The 18,004-nt window shown below is 40.3% G+C and overlaps 1 protein-coding gene across 2 annotated transcripts in view; it reads right to left on the bottom strand.

Moving 5' to 3' along the window:
* Positions 1 to 18,004, bottom strand: part of CNTN4 (contactin 4) — a 1,054,581-nt gene that overhangs the window by 193,460 nt on the left and 843,117 nt on the right. For both annotated transcript variants that reach the window (XM_055414349.2, XM_055414350.2), the window contains exons 9-10: positions 13,968 to 14,070; positions 9,970 to 10,154 (exon numbers count right to left, since the gene is read on the bottom strand). In XM_055414349.2, the coding sequence (XP_055270324.1) occupies positions 9,970 to 10,154; positions 13,968 to 14,070 (288 nt within the window). The remainder of the gene's footprint in view (positions 1 to 9,969; positions 10,155 to 13,967; positions 14,071 to 18,004) is intronic.

Here is an 18,004-nt window from a genome sequence, read left to right as displayed (position 1 = left end):
ACTTTTCTTTCCCACTGATTAGAAAGTGACAAGTGAAATAGCCTTGGGCTCACAGATGAAGCTATGTAGTATGAAGATGCTGACCTTGAATGATCTTCTGGAATAAAGCAACCCCAGACCCACATGCTTATTTTTGGAGAGATATGTGTAAAGGAAAGAAACTTCTTCTTCAAGCCACTATATTTCTATGTGTCTCTCACATACATCATATAAAAAAATTTTGTGACTCCTTTCTCCTTCAGGACTGTCATCATTTTCTATTATTACCTTTTTTTCATGTTGATAGAATATTTTCTATTTACATATGGCCTTACAATTCCAAATCTCTGAATGAGTCCTGGTTTTCACCAAAACCTTCTCAAGGAACTGGGTCCTGCCCTGCCTAACACAGGAATTCAAGACTGCACTCAGTTCCCACACTGCCCAATGCTGTACTCCAGGGGGCCCCAACTCTCCAGGATCTAATGCCTAATGATTTGAGGGGAAGATGATATAATTATAGAAATAAAGTGCATGATAAGTGTGATGCACTCAAATCATCCTGAAACCATCCTCCCACCCCTGGACTGTGAAAAAAACTGTCTTCTGTGAAACTCGTCCCTGTTGCCAAAGAGGCTGGGTACTGCTGTACCACTCCCTCCTACCACCAAAATTGTGCCTCATTTCTCATGCTTCAAATAAAATCTCACTTTCTCTCCTTGTTCTTAAGGGAAATAAAGACAATGCTAACCCACATTCCCTAAAAAGTCTTCATATATATCAAGCCTTCCCTAAAGCACAATTCATGCTATTGGTAAACTATAATGGCAAACATAATTAGGCAGAAAACCCTCAGCCCAAAGTGCAGAAACAAAGTGTAGTCACTCTGGAATGTATCTTAGCACTGTGCACTTGCAAAGAATGATGCCTACCAACTTGAACCCAACAGTTAGAACTGGTATTAGTATTTAACTAGAAGATGCTACTCAGTGTTCTTAACATATCTCTTAGCTGACTTGACCTCAGTATCTTTATTCAATGAGGTTACCAATCATTCATAATTTAATTCAAAAGGAAATGACTAGTGTTGAGCTCAAGCTTATCTTCTCAATAATGAAAAAAAAACCCAACTGGAAAAACAACTCACTTAACCAGCAGAGGTCCCTAGGTCCCTGAATAAATGTTACTTTCTCCTTTTATCCATCTATAAGCAAATCTCATGTTTTTCAAAGAGCAAAACACAATTTTACAAATCTTCTGCTGATGGGGATGATGCATTATTTCAAATGAGGGGAGGCTGAAAGAGTCAGCTTTCAAAACAAGTTATAACATCAAGAAGCATTAACTTGAACACTGGGTTGTAACCTTTATCCTTGAAGGAGCTGCAAGTCTGCCATTGTTATCTTCCTGCTGCTTTGCAAAGGGGGCTCAAATGGTAGATACTACCTTTCCAGTTCTCTGTCTGGAGAATTTGATGTGCAAAACCAATGAGGCTAATGGCAGTTGTGTGCCTGACTTCACATGCAACCTGCTGAATATTTACCCCCCACAGGGTCTATGAAAACAAAGCAAACAAGAAAAACTATAGAAATCTGTGTGGAATATTAACAACGAAGTCAAACTTTTCAAAGAGAGTGAGGAAGGAAAAAAAAAAAGTGGAAGGGCAAATGTAACTTATAAAGCAATGTCAAGTTGAAGTTCAAAAAGGAAACATCAAAACCACATGCAGAGACAGATTTCAATGTCATAGATTTCCTGTAACTCTTGGGCTTATTCATGGCTTTCTTTCAAAAACACATAAAGCTGGAAACACAACCTTGCAATCTCAAAGAGGATAGGGAGAAGCGAAGGGAAGGGAGGGCCTTGAGAGGATTTTGAAAAGACCTTGCAAAGTTCTAACTAATTAAACCCTTCTGAGGGCTCATTCTGTCTCTTCCAACAGGGCCACAGAGGTTAAGGTGCTCAACAAGAATGCTCAATGGTAGTGGTTTGTGCTGGTCAAGGTGAAATCAACAGCAAATTCAGTCTTTGTGAGACATCGTCAGATACTTTCCTTTTTTTTTTTTTTTAAAGTAAAATTAATTCTCAGAAACCAGATTTGAAGGACAAAAATCTACTTCTCCTGAAGTAAAATGAATTCATAGAGGCCAAATTTGAAATGATATAAACACATTCCTCTTGAAGTCAATATCTGGACAGAGGCCCACGGGGATTGAGAATGGAATACTGTATTATATATATGGCAAAGGATGAGACAATCTTTCTTTTAACATGCCAATTGCAGATCCACAGGGCAAAAACCCACACAGTGAAGGTTTCTTCTGCCACTCACTTAGATTGGATGAATCATATTTAAGTGAGTGAGTTTTTTGTAATAGAATAGTTCTGTGCCTGATGGAAATTGTTCCTATCTCTACATATTTCTTTGGGTCACCGAGTTCAAAGTCCTTGGATAGCAAATGGTCCACTTTAGTGCACAAGAGAAAATATTGTTTCCTTTAACTTTTTTTTGGATAATGTATGTGGGTCTGTGGTATTTATCACTTAATATCTAGGTTCTTTTGCAACACCATGTCTAAAAAAATAGCTCCAGGGAAGGAACAGGTTGAACAGGTTGATTCAGCCTATTATTTCAAAAAGTTTATGTCTAAATGCTTTTCAGGAATTATATATATGTAGATCCCAAATACTAAACAGAATTAATCATGCTGCTGCTGCTAAGTCACTTCAGTTGTGTCCAACTGTGCGACCCCATAAACAGCAGCCCACCAGGCTCCCCTGTCCCTGGTATTCTCCAGGCAAGAACACTGGACTGGGTTGCCATTTCCTTCTCCAATGCATGAAAGTGAAAAGTGAAAGTGAAGTATCTCAGTCATGTCCAACTCTTAGAGATCCCATGGACTGCAGCCTACCAGGCTCCTCCATCCATGGGATTTTCCAGGCAAGAGTACTGGAGTGGGGTGCCATTGCCTTCTCCGAGAATTAATCATATTCACATATGAAAACAGAACCATCTGTTTTGGCCATTCTTATTCTTTCCAGGTTTGAATAGAAGAATCTCTCCTCTAAAGCGAATCTTTAGTCTTGTTTTCAAGATACAAATTCAAATACAAGGTTAAATGATTGTGTTTTACTTGACTCTATGACACTGTTAGTCTCTTGCATAAATGAACAAGCAAGCTCTTCATTAAAATCTTTTGTTCAATAACTGCCAGAAACGACCTAAGTCGATGCATAATTCAGCCACTGGAATCATGCAAGCATCTTGTCCAATAACAATTTATATTGCAGACAGATATAATTTGACCTAGTGGTCAAACAGTTCTCAGAGGTATCTGGCTCTCTGACTGTCCAAAACCAGAAATTTCTAATAGAAAGAAAAGCCATCAAGAGCCTTAGCCCGTAGGGGAAAAAAAAGAAAAGATATAATGGGGGAAAATAATTTAAATTGCTATTAGAGTGATTACCTGTAGCCATTCAAAATTATTTCTGGTTGCTTACACAGTCTTAGAGAAGATGAATCTATCTTAAGCTATACTCAAGGATATTAAGGGTCTTGGTATCAGTTCTACTTGGGACAATTAGGCAGACTCTAGCTTGAGTGCAAAATTATCTCATCTGCTGTGTTCATTCTTTTGGTCATTCTATCCTTTAAGCCACTTTGTGAGACTGAACATTAGCTAGTGATCACACATACATAGCATATCTATGGGGAAATTAGTACACCCTATTACATGATGCTTCTATATTGACCCTAGATTTCCTCCCATACCATTTGCAGGGTCAGGAAGCCAACAGGTTTGCCTTTAGATCCAAAGGATCACAGCCCACAAGGTCTCGACATACAGCCATAGATGTAAATTGGAAAGGAAAATAAAAAGAGCTCTTTCTGGCTCAATAATCAGGTGATTATAAGTCATTTCCTTAGAAAATAGGAAGTGAAAAAGTCAATTGTTCACCTGGATTTTTCATTTATGACTTTGGTTGTGGAAAACAAGCAGATAAAGTATCTGAATGATTGATGGATTTTTTTTTCACTTTACCTATTTAATGAAAATGTCTTATTGGCAAGACAAAGAACACAGAACAGGTCTAATCAGATCTCTGATTTTCACTCATTCTATCATCTTGGGCAAGTTATTTTATGTCTCTGGGTCTTTATTTTTAACTTGTAAAAATCAAAGCGTTGGCTCCAACAGATCCTTCCAGCTCAAACATTATAGATTCATTGAAAAACGGTCTTGTTCACTGCTTGAATATTATATTCCCTATTTCGTCATGGTGGAAATGACTTTACTCTCTTAACACCTGTTGCATCTAGGAGAAATTGTACAAAAGTATTAAATATCAGGGAATTCAGCTCACGTTTCATTCTTCTAAATGATGAGTGTTATTCCACTGGTCTATTTGTGCAAAAAGGAATTCTACAGATATAATGAGGTGGAAAGATGAATAATTATCAAGTGAATTAAATCCATTTTATACCTCCCTCTCATTTTATCAAAGATAATTACTGTAGCATCCTCTTTCCACTGTGTCTATGTAGACTGGTCATAATGCTTGATGTGACAGAAGTCTGCGAGCTTTCATGGGAAGCAGGAACACCTTTATTTGCAGTAATTTATTCTTAGGGTTCACTCTACCACCTGGAAACAACCTGGCACAAGAGCAATGGCTTTTGCACTGTGGACTCAAACAAGTAGCATCAGCACAACCAGGAAACTTAATAGAAATGCAAATTCTTGGGTCCCACACTGCTGCTGCTGCTGCTAAGTCGCTTCAGTCGTGTCCGACTCTGCGACCCCACAGACAGCAGCCCACCAGGCTCCCCCGTCTCTGGGATTCTCCAGGCAAGAACACTGGAGTGGGTTGCCATTTCCTTCTCCAATGCGTGAAAGTGAAAAGTGAAAAGTGAAAGTGAAGTCGCTCAGTCATGTCTGACTCTTAGCGACCCCATGGACTGCAGCCTACCAGGCTCCTCCGTCCATGGGATTTTCCAGGCAAGAGTACTGGAGTGGGGTGCCATTGCCTTCTCCACTAGCCCAACAAAATCAGAACTTCTGGGGAGTAGAACCCAGTATTCTGTATTTTAATAAAATTTTTAGATTATTCTAACTGCACTCTGAAGCTTGAGAACTTCCAGCATGGAAGAACAGGGATAGCATCTGGAAACTAGCTATGCTTACTATGGGCTTCCCTGGTGGCTCTGATGGTAAAGTATCTGCCTGCAATGTAGGAGACTGGAGTTCGATCCCTGAGTCGGTAAGATCCCCTGGAGAAGGAGATGGCAACCACCAGTACTCTTGCCTGGAGAATTCCATGGACAGAGGAGCCTGGCAGGCTACAGTCCATGGGGTCACAAAGAGTCGGACACGACTGAACGACTATCACTCACTCTGCTTACTATGTAGCTTCAATCAGTAACATGAGTTATCTCTTTGGGAAGCAGTTTCCTTATCTAGAAAATGGCTAAGTGTAGGAATGACAAAAAAGTGTCTTACTAGTTCTAAGTCCAAAATATATGTCAAGTCTCCATTTATTTTCATTCTTTGCGTCCTAGCCACCATTTCTCACCTGGTTGGCTTTCTGACTGCTTATCCTGCTTTTACTCTTGGTTCCCTATGATCTAATCACCACAGAACAACCAGAGTGATCTTTTAAAAGCATGAATACAATTGAGTCATTCCCCATTTAAAATCTCACAGTGGTTTCCCATTATCAGAAGAAAACCCAAACTCAGTGCCTGGCTTACAAAGCACTGCCTAATCTGCCACCCTCCTCTGTTTCCAAACCCTTTATCCTTTCTCATTAGGACTTAGCCACACTGGCTTCCTTGATGCATCTCACACTTGTTAAGTAGTCTTCTGCCTCAGGGCCTCTGCACTTCTTACCTTCTGCCTGGAAAGCACTACCCCTTGAAAGCGTATCTCTTTTTCACCCTTTAGGCTTCAGTTCAGAAGTCAAATCTCAGACAAGTCTTCCCTGACTGCCTTATTTTATGAAGTCTTTCTTCTGTTCTTGAAAAGTGAAAGTCACTAAGTTGTGTCCGACTCTTTGTGACCCCACCGACTATACAGTCCATGGAATTCTCCAGGCCAGAATACTGGAGGGGGTAGCCTTTCCCTTCTCCAGGGGATCTTCCCAACCCAGGGATCAAACCCAGGTCTCCCACATTGCAGGTGGATTCTTAGCTAGCTGAGCCACAAGGGAAACCCAAGAATACTGGAGTAGGTAGCCTATCCCTTCTCCAGTGGGTCTTCCTGACCCAGGAATCAAACTGGGGTCTCCTGCATTGCAGGCAGATTCTTTACCAACTGGGTCATCAGGGAAGTCCTTCTTCTGCTCCTAGTTGCCTGCTATCATATCATCCTAAGCACCTTCTTCATGACTCTTATCGCGTTATGAAATTTTCTAGTTCATTTATTTGCATAATAGTGAATTGCCTGTCTGCTCCTAGTAAAATAAAAGCTCCTTGAAGACAGGGATTTGTCTTATAGTCCTAAGCATCTAATGCTCTGCCACCTCGTAGGCAATTAAAAAAAAATTATTTGAACAAATCAATAATACATTAAAGTCATTTTGGAAAATATCAACCTTGAAGCAACAAAGATTTGTAGTAATGTACCCTTGAAAATATAACATCTACTTCAGTAAGTTTTTCATGCTGAAAAGTACCTGAAAGAGCAGATTAAACCACACAGACAGTGCAGGTCGTGGCACAAATAACTCGGGAAGATGGAGAGGGGTAAAAATGTTCATGTCTGAATGAGCTTCACTTCTTCCCAAACATGAGTAGCACACACTAAGCTAAAGACACAGTCACAGTGGAAACACACCAGCCAGGAACACAGGCTCCGGTGGCCCTCATACAGGGAATGCAGGAGCAACGCAACCATGCTCAGCAGGCCTTTGGAGGGAGGTTAAATGGTTTCAGTGTGGGATCAGAAAAATTGCCATTGTGTCAGGCCAGAACAGAAGTGAGCACATCTGTCTGGCTCAAGTGAAGAGTGGATGAATGGGATACAGCAACTTGGAATCAAAAAGGACAAGCAGGTCTCTAAGCTGAAACCCAAGGTTTATTGTCTCCCAGCACAGCACATCGTAACGTTGTCAGACATTCCTCTTGTCAACAAAGAGAGCATATTCATAGATAAGTAACTGGGGCTACCTTCTCCCCTTTTGTGAAATATATATGGTGATTTTAATTATAACAACTCATTTAAGTTGGAGATCTAGGCAGCTGGATATTGGGAACACTGTATTGAGAAAACCCAACAGAGACCACAAAGAAAAAAATAAAATGACAGCCAAGCACTTTTGCATAATTAAGCTCTTTTGTGACAATGAAAACAATTCGATAATTTCTGTGTCACCAATATGCTAGTCTAGGGAAAACAAAATGACAAAAAAGATGCAACAGCCCAGCATCATGATGTCAACTGATCTGACAAGCTTCTAACACCTAGGGTGGTTGACAATGCAGAAAAAGCTGAGTTATCTTCAGAAAGCAGGCACATTTCATTTGGCGTTTTTTTCCCATGGATGAATGCAGATAACTTCATTTAAAAGGGAAACGCTGTTAGCATCAGATTTTCATCTCCAAGGCTGGGTCTCAGAAAACCTTTCATTGTTTCTCCAGAAGGTTATTGATGAGGTTGATTCTCCAGAAGACTAACTCTGGAATCTTCTGTTTCCAGTGTAGGAAACTTATGACCTACTAGAAAGCACTATGCCAACTCCTGGTGACAGAATACTTCCTACGTTTTTAATATACTGAAAAACAGATATTTCACTTCAAAGAAAACCATGAAAGTGAGAAATTACTTCAATCCATTAAGTGAGCAACATAACTAACATTTAGGGATCACAACTAGTGAATGGTAAAATCAATTTAACTAATTGAAAAAGGAAAACACTGGCCATTTACCTGAACATTCACGGGTTGTTCCTGCTTGATATAGGACAATGATTATTACACTGAAGAGAAAAATGCACCCTAAACACTTAAAAAAGACAGTGATTGCATCTCACTGAACAAATCGGTAACCTCAGTCTTAAGTGTTTCCAGCAATGAACTGTGATGTCTTCTGCATTTCAACCAATCAAACAAGGTGTCAACCATCATAGTTTATGAAAGAGCAAAGATCAAGCATCAGGTCTGTCATTTGACATGAGCAGAGTTGGTCTTTTAGTATTGTTGAAGGAAGATGGGTGATTTTTAAAAGGCACATATTTATTTAAACAACTGGTGCTCAAGTCATCATGTGAGGGACTGGCTAACATCATGTGTATTCTTGTATCCCTTGGGCGATGTCACAGGTACGAGTCCAAAATGCCAGATGGGGAGTTGCTGCAGGCTAGCTGATATTCAAAAGCTCCATCCAGTTTCTAATCATGCTTCTAAAATATCTTACATGACTACTGAACAAAATCTTTTCCCCATATCTGAAAACCAAAATGCTCTGGAAGAAGACCTGATGAAATAAATAGACTTCTGTAGTATCAGTTGTCGTAAGACATCAGAAGATTTAAAGTCTTTGCTACAACTTGCCCCTAAAGCACTGCTCTGATCCCTTTAATACACACTGTTGCTCACCTAGTTCAGTTCAGTTCAGTCGTGCAGTCGTGTTCGACTCTCTGTGACCCCATGAATCACAGCATGCCAGGCCTCCCTGTCCATCACCAACTCCCGGAGTTCACTCAAACTCATGTTCATCGAGTCAGCGATGCCATCCAGCCATCTCATTCTCTGTCGTCCCCTTCTCCTCCCACCCCCAATCCCTCCCAGCATCAGACTCTTTTCCAGTGAGTCAACTCGTCGCATGAGGTGGCCAAAGTATTGCAGTTTCAGCTTTAGTATCAGTCCTTCCAATGAACACCCAGGATTGATCTCCTTTAGAATGGACTGGTTGGATCTCCTTGCAGTACAAGGGACTCTCAAGAGTCTTCTCCAACACCTCAGTTCAAAAGCATCGATTCTTCGGCGATCAGCTTTCTTCACAGTCCAACTCTCACATCCATACATGACCACTGGAAAAACCATAGCCTTGACTAGACGGACCTTGGTTGGCAAAGTAATGTCTCTGCTTTTTAATATGCTATCTAGGTTGGTCATAACTTTCCTTCCAAGGAGTAAGCGTCTTTTAATTTCATGGCTGCAATCAGCATCTGCAGTGATTTTGGAGCCCCAAAAAATAAAGTCTGACACTGTTTCCACTGTTTCCCCTAGCCATTCTTAAATAATTATCAATCTATAATATTTATTTTCAACACCCCATGGGATTCAGGCATGTCCCAACTTAGGAGAACTCAGTTTGATTTCAAAATCCCTTTCTGGATTCAAAATTGATACCCTAACTGGATTTCCAAGATAGGCTCAAATAATGACCACGTGCTAGAAGCTTTATATTTGTGTTCTGTTTGGATCAATGCCAATTATTTGATTGGAATAGGAGCAGCTGCACAGAAAGAGTCTATGGGGTGAGAGAGATTAGTCACGCTCCACTCTGATAAGAACTAAATTTTGAACAAGCATTTAGAAATGTTCGTGGTACCACATTAAATTGCTACCAAATAGGAGCAATTACCAAGGATTAACACGAGCTCCAAGTCAAAATTTGAATGAAGAAAAGCAGAGAGCTTTAGAAATAAATAAATAAATCAGGAGGAGGGATAACAAAACATTTCCCTTGTCAGGTTTACAGACTGATGGCAGTAGGAAAAATAGGTCCTTTGTGAGTGTGTTCACACTAATATCCATCCCTCAACACATCAGCCTGTATCTTCCTCTCTGCTGTCTCCACACCACTGACCCCATCCTCCCCTTCCCAACCCAGAACAACCCAGGGGATGATAATTAGGCAGCAAACAGGGTTTTACACAGTGGTATTTTGAACTATCCTACTGAAAAACCTTGAATGCAAATTTCCTAGCTTATGGGTTTTAATACCAAGAAGGTCAACAAATGATAAACTGGAATCAGCACCTTACCATAGAAAGTCAACTGTCCTTTTGCCACATTTTTCCCTCTTGAATTCTCAGCCACACATTCATACAAGCCAGCATCCTCCTGCTGAAAATTGGGGATTTCAAGTATCCCATTTGACTTGTGTCTTCTGGCTTTGGTTGCTATCGGCTTTCCATCAGCTCTTCTCCAGATAATAGTTGGTACTGGACTGGTGGCAAGAAAATAAGGGAGTGAATCATGTTAGAGAAACTATCTTTTATTTGAATCTATGCTCGTTACAAAACCTTCCTTCTTGGTTCCAAACATTATATAGCTGGCACTAGCCAGTGTCACTATTATGATTTCAGTGGCATCTCTATTACTATTACAGACTCTGTGCTTTCTTTAGGGATTGAACCCAGGTCTCCCACATTGCAGGCAGATTCTTTACCAGCTGAGCCACCAGGGACGCCCTTAAAATCAAATAACCTTTCTTAACCTTAAAGAAGGTATTCCACATAATACACACTATTACCAATGAAATAAAAACAGATTTTTATATGCTTGTTACATTTTTTCCAGTGCATCTGTTTAAGACCATAAATATGAAAATTTTAAAAAGTCCATGCACAAATGTGGAGAATTAAAAATGCCTTCCACTAAGATGTGGTCCAGAACCCTTTCTGCTTGAACCAGGTGGCTACTATGACTTGAAATAAGACAGAAGTGATGTGGGGTCAGTTTCAAGTCTCAGTGGATAAGAAACTGGCAGCTTCACTTTTTGTCTCTTGGAACACCCTGTTTGGCCCTTACCAACTTCTAGCAGTCCATTAAGAGGGTGGTTTGGGGAAAGTTATCTTAAAATAGCGAGATAAGGAAAGAGGCAACCTGTGGGGACTTTAAGTACTCTTAAGGCATCTATCATCCTGCAGCTGAAAGTGTTAGAATGCATCTTAAATTGCAAGGGCATCACTGAATCTGCAGATCAATGGTTTAGCAAGCTAACCACAGCTTCTGAGTTGCGGCTTCCTAGCAGGGGATACCGGAGAAGGCAATGGCAAGCCACTCCAGTACTCTTGCCTAGAAAATCCCATGGATGGAGGAGCCTGGTAGGCTGCAGTCTGTGGGGTCGCTAAGGATCGGACACGACTGAGTGACTTCACTTTCACTTTTCACTTTCACACATTGGAGAAGGAAATGGCAACCCACTCCAGTGTTCTTGCCTGGAGAATCCCAGGGACGGGGGAGCCTGGTGGGCTTCCGTTAATGGGGTCACACAGAGTCGGACACGACTAAAGTGACTTAGCAGCAGCAGCAGCAGCAGGGGATACAATTATTTACCTATTTGTTTTTCACAAAGACTCACACAGACAAGAAACTAGACTGAGACTTTCTAATCCTCTCTGTGAAACCTGAGATGGTATTTAAAACATTAGAGCCATCAACCCGACTATACTTGTTTCAGAGGAATTTAGGTTCATTAGGCAGAAACTAACTCAAAATATGGAAAGGGCTCTATCAAAAGTACATTATGGGTATCTTTACATGTGATGAGATAGACAGTTAAACGTGCCAGTACAAATAACTGTTCTTAGGCATAGTCTTTCTGCTCTTAAGTGGGCCGTGATAATGTGTTTCCGCAGCTGTGTGTGTGTACCCAAACACTTCTGTGTAGACTGGAGGAGCCCAATTTGGGTCCTTTGTTTTCACTCTAGTGCCATTCAAGCAGTGTGAATGGAGTTTAATTCATACTCCCTTTGAAAGCGGGAACAACATAAATTTTGCTGTCTTTCTCCGTAGATTTTTCAAGGTGTCACCTTGCAGAACTCACCAAACACATTCCTATACCTCTAGTTATGTTCTTTCATTTTTTTCTTTGCATTAAGTTTCCTTATATATATATATATAAATGGGCTCCCCTGATGGCTGAGTGGTAAAGAATCTGCCTTGCAATGTAGGAGATACAGGAGATATAGGTTCGATCCCTGGGTCTGGAAGATCTCCTGGAGGAGGGCATGGCAACCCACTCCCTTATTCTTGCCTGGAGAATCCCATGGACAGAGAAGTCTGGCGGGCTATAGTCCATGGGGTCACAAAGAGTCAGACATGACCAAAGCAACTGAGCATGTATAAAATAAAAAATGGGACCATCTTCAACTGTTTACCAATCTACTTTTAGTCTCTTAGTGATAAATAATGGGCATTTTCCAGGTCTTACATGTTGTTTTACAACTTGACTTTTAATGTCAGTACAGTGTTCAATCCTACAGCTATGTCATAATTTATTTAATGGAGTAAGTTTTCAGAACATAAAAAATGAGCGCTGTATTTTTCGACCCCCAAGTAAAGATGCTACTGTAGGGTATACTGCCCTGACTTGAAAACAGGAAAACCAAAAGAAACTTTTCTTTAGAACTAAAAATGAAATTGAAAAAAATGGAACAACTTTCTTGCATGGCTGTTGTGAAATACAGAATGATATGAATATAGATTACTTGCTAAAACAGAAGCTAAGCAAAAGTTAGTGTCCCTGCCTTAGCCAACATCTGGGCCCAGGAAAAGGGTGAGGAGTTGGCAGTGGGTTGGCTAGATAAATGAGGTTGGCTACAGAGATTCACATGCATCATTAAAGTACACCAATGGCTAAAAATTCTTATTTCAGGTGAAAGTTTTTATTACTGATGCCAAACCTTTTCTTCAGGGTTACTGGCAAAATCTTAACTGATCTATTTTTCATTTTCTTTATGCCCTCTGACAGACACTCTAGGGAAAATTTAACTGGTTCCTAAGTAGGCTTTACTGAGAAAACTCCACAGATTGAATAATAAAGTTGTGAAAAATTTTCAGATGACTCTGTAAAACAGAGACTCCTTAGAGAATATCAGGTCTTGCCAATCTCCAGCCCAAGTAGAAAGGAGATGCTATTGCTTATATATGGAATCTAAAATATGACACAAATGAACTTATCTGAGAGTCCCTTGGATTGCAAGCAGATCAAACCAGTCAATTGTAAAATAAATCAGTCCTGAATAATTATTGAAAGAACTGATGCTGAAGCTGAAGCTCCAATACTTTGGCCACCTGATATGAAGAACTGACTCATTGGAAAAGACCCTGATGCTGGGAAAGACTGAAGGCAGGAGGAGAAGGGGACAACAGAGGATGAGATGATTGGACGGCATCACCGACTCAATGGACATGAGTTGGAGCAAGCTCCGGGAGTTGGTGATGGACAGTGAAGCCTGGCGTGCTGCAGTCCATGGGGTCGCAAAGAGTCAGGTATGACTGAGTGACTGAACTGAACTGATAAAACAGAAACAGACTCACAAACAGAGAACAGTCTTATGGTTCACAAGGGGGAGGGAGTTGGGGGAGGGGTGGGTTGAAAGTTTGCGATTAGCAGACCAGATGATTATATAGAGAATGAACAAACAACAAGGTCCTACTGCATATCATAGGGAACTGTATTCAATATCCAGTGGATAATGGAAAATAACATGAAAAAGAACGTATATATGTATCAATGAATCTCTCTGCTATAGGACGAAAATTAACACACTGTAAATCAACTATATTTCAATAAAATAAATTTTAGCAAAAAACTAGAAAGAAGAGACTTTCAATTTAAAAAGAATACAAGAAAAGTTTGATGCACACCTGTAAGCTGGGACCCAAATGAAATTCTACCTTTTTCCAGTCAACTTCACTGTACCTCAGATGAAGGCCATTGTTTTCCTGTCATTCTGGGTCAGACAACATGCACATTACAGGTTATCGTAATAGAATGAAACACTTTCAGAACTGTCCATTCTCCTCTCCTTTGTGGCCATGTTCATAGGGCAGCTCACTTCTCTCACGCCATGCCACATCCCTTCTCCATGGTGAGAGGGCAGAATCAAAGATGCACACACAGAATCACAGTGAGAGAGGCTTGGCTTGCTTTTCCGTCGCTTCATAAACCATTACTGCGAACAGTGCAAAGAAATTTCTTCACTTGCCCAAGCTGGAGGGAGGACAATGGAGGAGAGAAACCAGAACTTACTTTCCTAATGCAAAGCATTCCAGCTTCACCGTTGTTCCCTTTGCGGTCGGGACCATTTCTGGAAACTGCACTTCTATTTTTGGTTCATATTCGCCCATCACCCCTGTGAATAAACAAAGAAGCTAAGCCTTGGAGATTCTTTTAAGACATACACAAGAGTTTTTGTGTTAATGCAGGATGTTCCTATACATCATTGTGTGTGCAATTAATCCCTTCATTTAAAGAGGCTCCTATCTCCAACAGCCGTGAATCATGGCTTCTTTCCCAGTTACTGCTGGAGGAAATGTGTATTCCAGCACCACACCATCTGCCTAGGATTAAATTCTCCATGTGGACAACTCTGCTTCTCAAAACACTTTGTTAAAAATGTAGTCATGGAAGAAAACAGGGGAGGGGTTAAGTCCTAGTCACCATTAATACCACATTATTATTATTTTTTCTTTTTGGAAACATACTGCAGAAAAATTTAAATATGTTAAAAAATATGTGCATGCTTTAGTTGTGTCTCTGTAAAGAACATTTCTGAGTAACCAGTTTATAACCACAAATTATCTTTCACTTTTGAAGGCCAATGTGAATGAGTCATAAATTGGTATATGCAAGGTAACACAAAATTCATATATTTTTATATTCTGAAACAATGATAAAAGAATAATAGGAATTAAATATAGGAAATAGCCTGTAAGTTGTACCCACCTTGCCAATGGTAGTTTTACCTTGAAGGTCCTATTTTCTCACTTTGCTATATCTCAAAAAATTACTGTACAATTGTAGCCAAGGTGGCAAAGCCTAACAAATTAAGTCCATGCTTTATAACTAAATGCTTATGAATTATTTCTCATCAATCATTCTTGTCTATCACTACTCCAGTTGTTTTGATACATTCATTTCTGTTCAATATCTAGTCATTTTCTATGGCCTCTGATTCAACTGTGGCAATATAAAGTTTAAAATTATCTAGCTCACTAAAACATGATAGGATCCTCCATTTCATCTCTTCTTTAGGATTCCTACAGTTAGAGAAAAAAGAGATCGAAGGATTTAGATGAAAAGGTTAAAAGTAAGGTATGGATGGGGACAGGAACAATGGCTCAGAGAAACAATTCTATGTGTTTTGCAGAGGTGACCCTCTTTATCTGCAGCTTCATAGCCTGAGAAGCAGCAAGGGAATTTCTTCAAAGTGCAAAAAAGAAAAAGTCAACCTTTAGTGTCAGATGATCTAATAGTCTTGCTAGATTTGTTGGGACGTATGTCATCAGAAGTGTAAAGCTGAACATAGTCATTTTGTTATTTTCTTTTCATAGACTGACAGAGAGGATTGGCTATGAAGGCATCTCTGAGATAATTTGGTTCAGCAATATTTTTTTAACAAAATTTTTTTTTGGTCATGCCACATAGCATGTGGGATTTTTAATTCCCTGTCCAGGGATAGAAACCATACCCCCTGCATTGGAAGCATGGAGTCTTAACCACTGGACCACCAGTGAAATCCCAGTTCAGCATTCTTAATATTGGCATTCACAGATGTACACTTTTCTGAAGAAAGGACCTATACCTAGCAACAACCAGTTCTAAAAAGAACATTAAACCTTCCACCAAAATAGAAATCACAGTTCCAGTCTGTCTGTCTTTTACAAGCAAGCCTGTAATCCCAAAAGGGCTAAACAGTTTGTCTTCAGTTTCACAACAGACCAGCATTCAAGGTTGCAACCCTAGTCCCTGATTTCTGGTCTAAATCTTTTCCTATGGCCTCTCACCACTGCAGGAGTAACAGTCCCAAACTAAATTCAAATATACTAAATCCACGTGTGACACACTCAGATATAAAACCATTCCTCCCTTTGTGGCCAGTCTCTGAGTCCTTTTGCCTTTCCTAGAGCATGTGCCACACAGCTGGACCATAAAGAGATAGTGCTTACTAACACCTGCATTCACACACTCCTGCTGAACTTGCTAACAAACCGCCCATACAAGTGACTCATCAACCCATAAATATCAGTAGTATGACTCTGAGTGCAGGAACAAGCTAACACCTTTGAGTGCTGTGTGTGGGGCTGTGTTCTCTAAGAGCAGTGTTAATTAAAAAACAACTGCCTTGAGAGGAAGAGGTTCTTTTTTTTTTCCATCGCTCTCTCTCTAATTTTGGTGGCACAGGCCTTCTCTAGTTGTACGAGTGGGGGCTACTCGGTGCTGTGGTGTGTGTGATTCTCACTGAGGCATCCTCTCTTGTGGAACACGGACTCTAGGCACATGGGCCTCAGCAGTTGCAGCACATGTGCTCAGTAGCTTTGGTCCGTGGGCTCTAGTGCTCGGGTTTAGTAGTTGTGGTGCTCAGGCTTAGCTGCTCTGTGGGATGTGGACTCTTTCTGGACCAAGGATCGAAACTGTATCTCCTGCATCGGCAGGCAGATTCCGATCTAGAGTGCCACATGGGAACTCCGAGAGAAAAGGTCTTTTGTCCTCCCAGGATATCAAGACAACTTCCACTGCAGTGCCTCATGCATGGAAGGGAGATGAGATGATCAAGTGAAAACATGGGGTCAAGGCTGTGTCGGCCATGATCAGGTTTCCCCAGTCCCCCTGTTTTATAAACACTGCATACAAACCTGGTTTCTATAATCCAGCTATGAAAGATACACCAAGGATAAAAAAATCTCTCACACACCTTTGTCCGAAGCATTGAAACATCACTACTTAGTGTCTGAGGCCTCCTGAACCATTAATTGCTTGTCCTAAAATCTCATCCATTATGGCTTTGACTCAGTCCTCTCCTTCAGCGTCCTGTACCCTCAGCGCCCTCTATGCTCGAGCCCACAGCAGTCTGTAAATGACCAAAGAGTATCAAACCTCTTTTGCCTGAGCTCTCATGGTCTCCCATGACTTCTTTTAAAAAAACATGTAATGTAATGGTTTTTAGTAAATTGACTGAGTTGGGCAATCATCACTGTAACTCAGTTGACAACATTTCCGTCCCCCAAATAATATCCCTCATGCCTGTTTACAGTTAATTCCCAGAAGCAGTCCCAGTCCCAGGCAACCACGAATCTGCTTTGTCTATAGATTGGCCTTTCCTGGACATTACATATAAATGAAATCATACATTATCTCAATTATGGGAGAATAACTGTTAAAAGTGCCAACATATGGAGACTGAACAACACGCTGCTGAATAATGAACAAATCATAGAAGAAATCAAAAGAGACATCAAAATATGCATAGAAATGAATGAAAATGAAAACACAACAACCCAAAACCTCTGGGACACTGTAAAAGCAGTGCTAAGGGGGAAGTTCATAACAATACAGGCACACCTCAAGAAAAAAGTCAACTAAAAAACCTAACTCTACATCTAAAGCAACTAGAAAAGGAAGAAATGAAGAACCCCAGGGTCAGTAGAAGGAAAGAAATCATAAAAATTAGGGCAGAGATAAATGCAAAAGAAACAAAAGAGACCATAGCAAAAATCAACAAAGCCAAAAGCTGGTTCTTTGAGAAGGTGAATAAAACTGACAAACCACTAGCCAGACTCATCAAGAAACAAAGGGAGAAGAACCAAATCAATAAAATTAGAAATGAAAATGGAGAGATCACAACTGACAACACAGAAGTACAAAGGATTATTAGAGAATACTATCAGCAATTATATGGCAATAAAATGAATAACCTGGAAGAAATGGACAAATTCCTAGAAAAGTACAACTTTCCAAAACTGAACCAGGAAGAAATAGAAAATCTGAACAAACCCATCACAAGCACGGAAATTGAAACTGTAATCAAAAATCTCCCAGCAAACAAAAGCCCAGGTCCAGACGGCTTCACAGCTGAATTCTACCAAAAATTTAGAGAAGAGCTAACACCTATTCTACTCAAACTCTTCCAGAAAATTGCTGAGGAAGGGAAACTTCCAAACTCATTCTATGAGGCCACCATCACCCTAATCCCAAAACCTGGTAAAGACCCCACAAAAAAAGAAAACTATAGGCCAATATCACTGATGAACATAGATGCAAAAATCCTTAACAAAATTCTAGCAATC

The sequence above is a fragment of the Moschus berezovskii genome, chromosome 24, assembly GCF_049115385.1.
Source record: "Moschus berezovskii isolate FMDL1 chromosome 24, NW_MosBer_1.0, whole genome shotgun sequence".
In the NCBI taxonomy this organism is placed as follows: Eukaryota; Metazoa; Chordata; class Mammalia; order Artiodactyla; family Moschidae; genus Moschus; species Moschus berezovskii.
The sequence above is the reverse complement of the archived record's forward strand: the minus strand, read 5'-3'. Positions and strand labels throughout refer to the sequence as shown.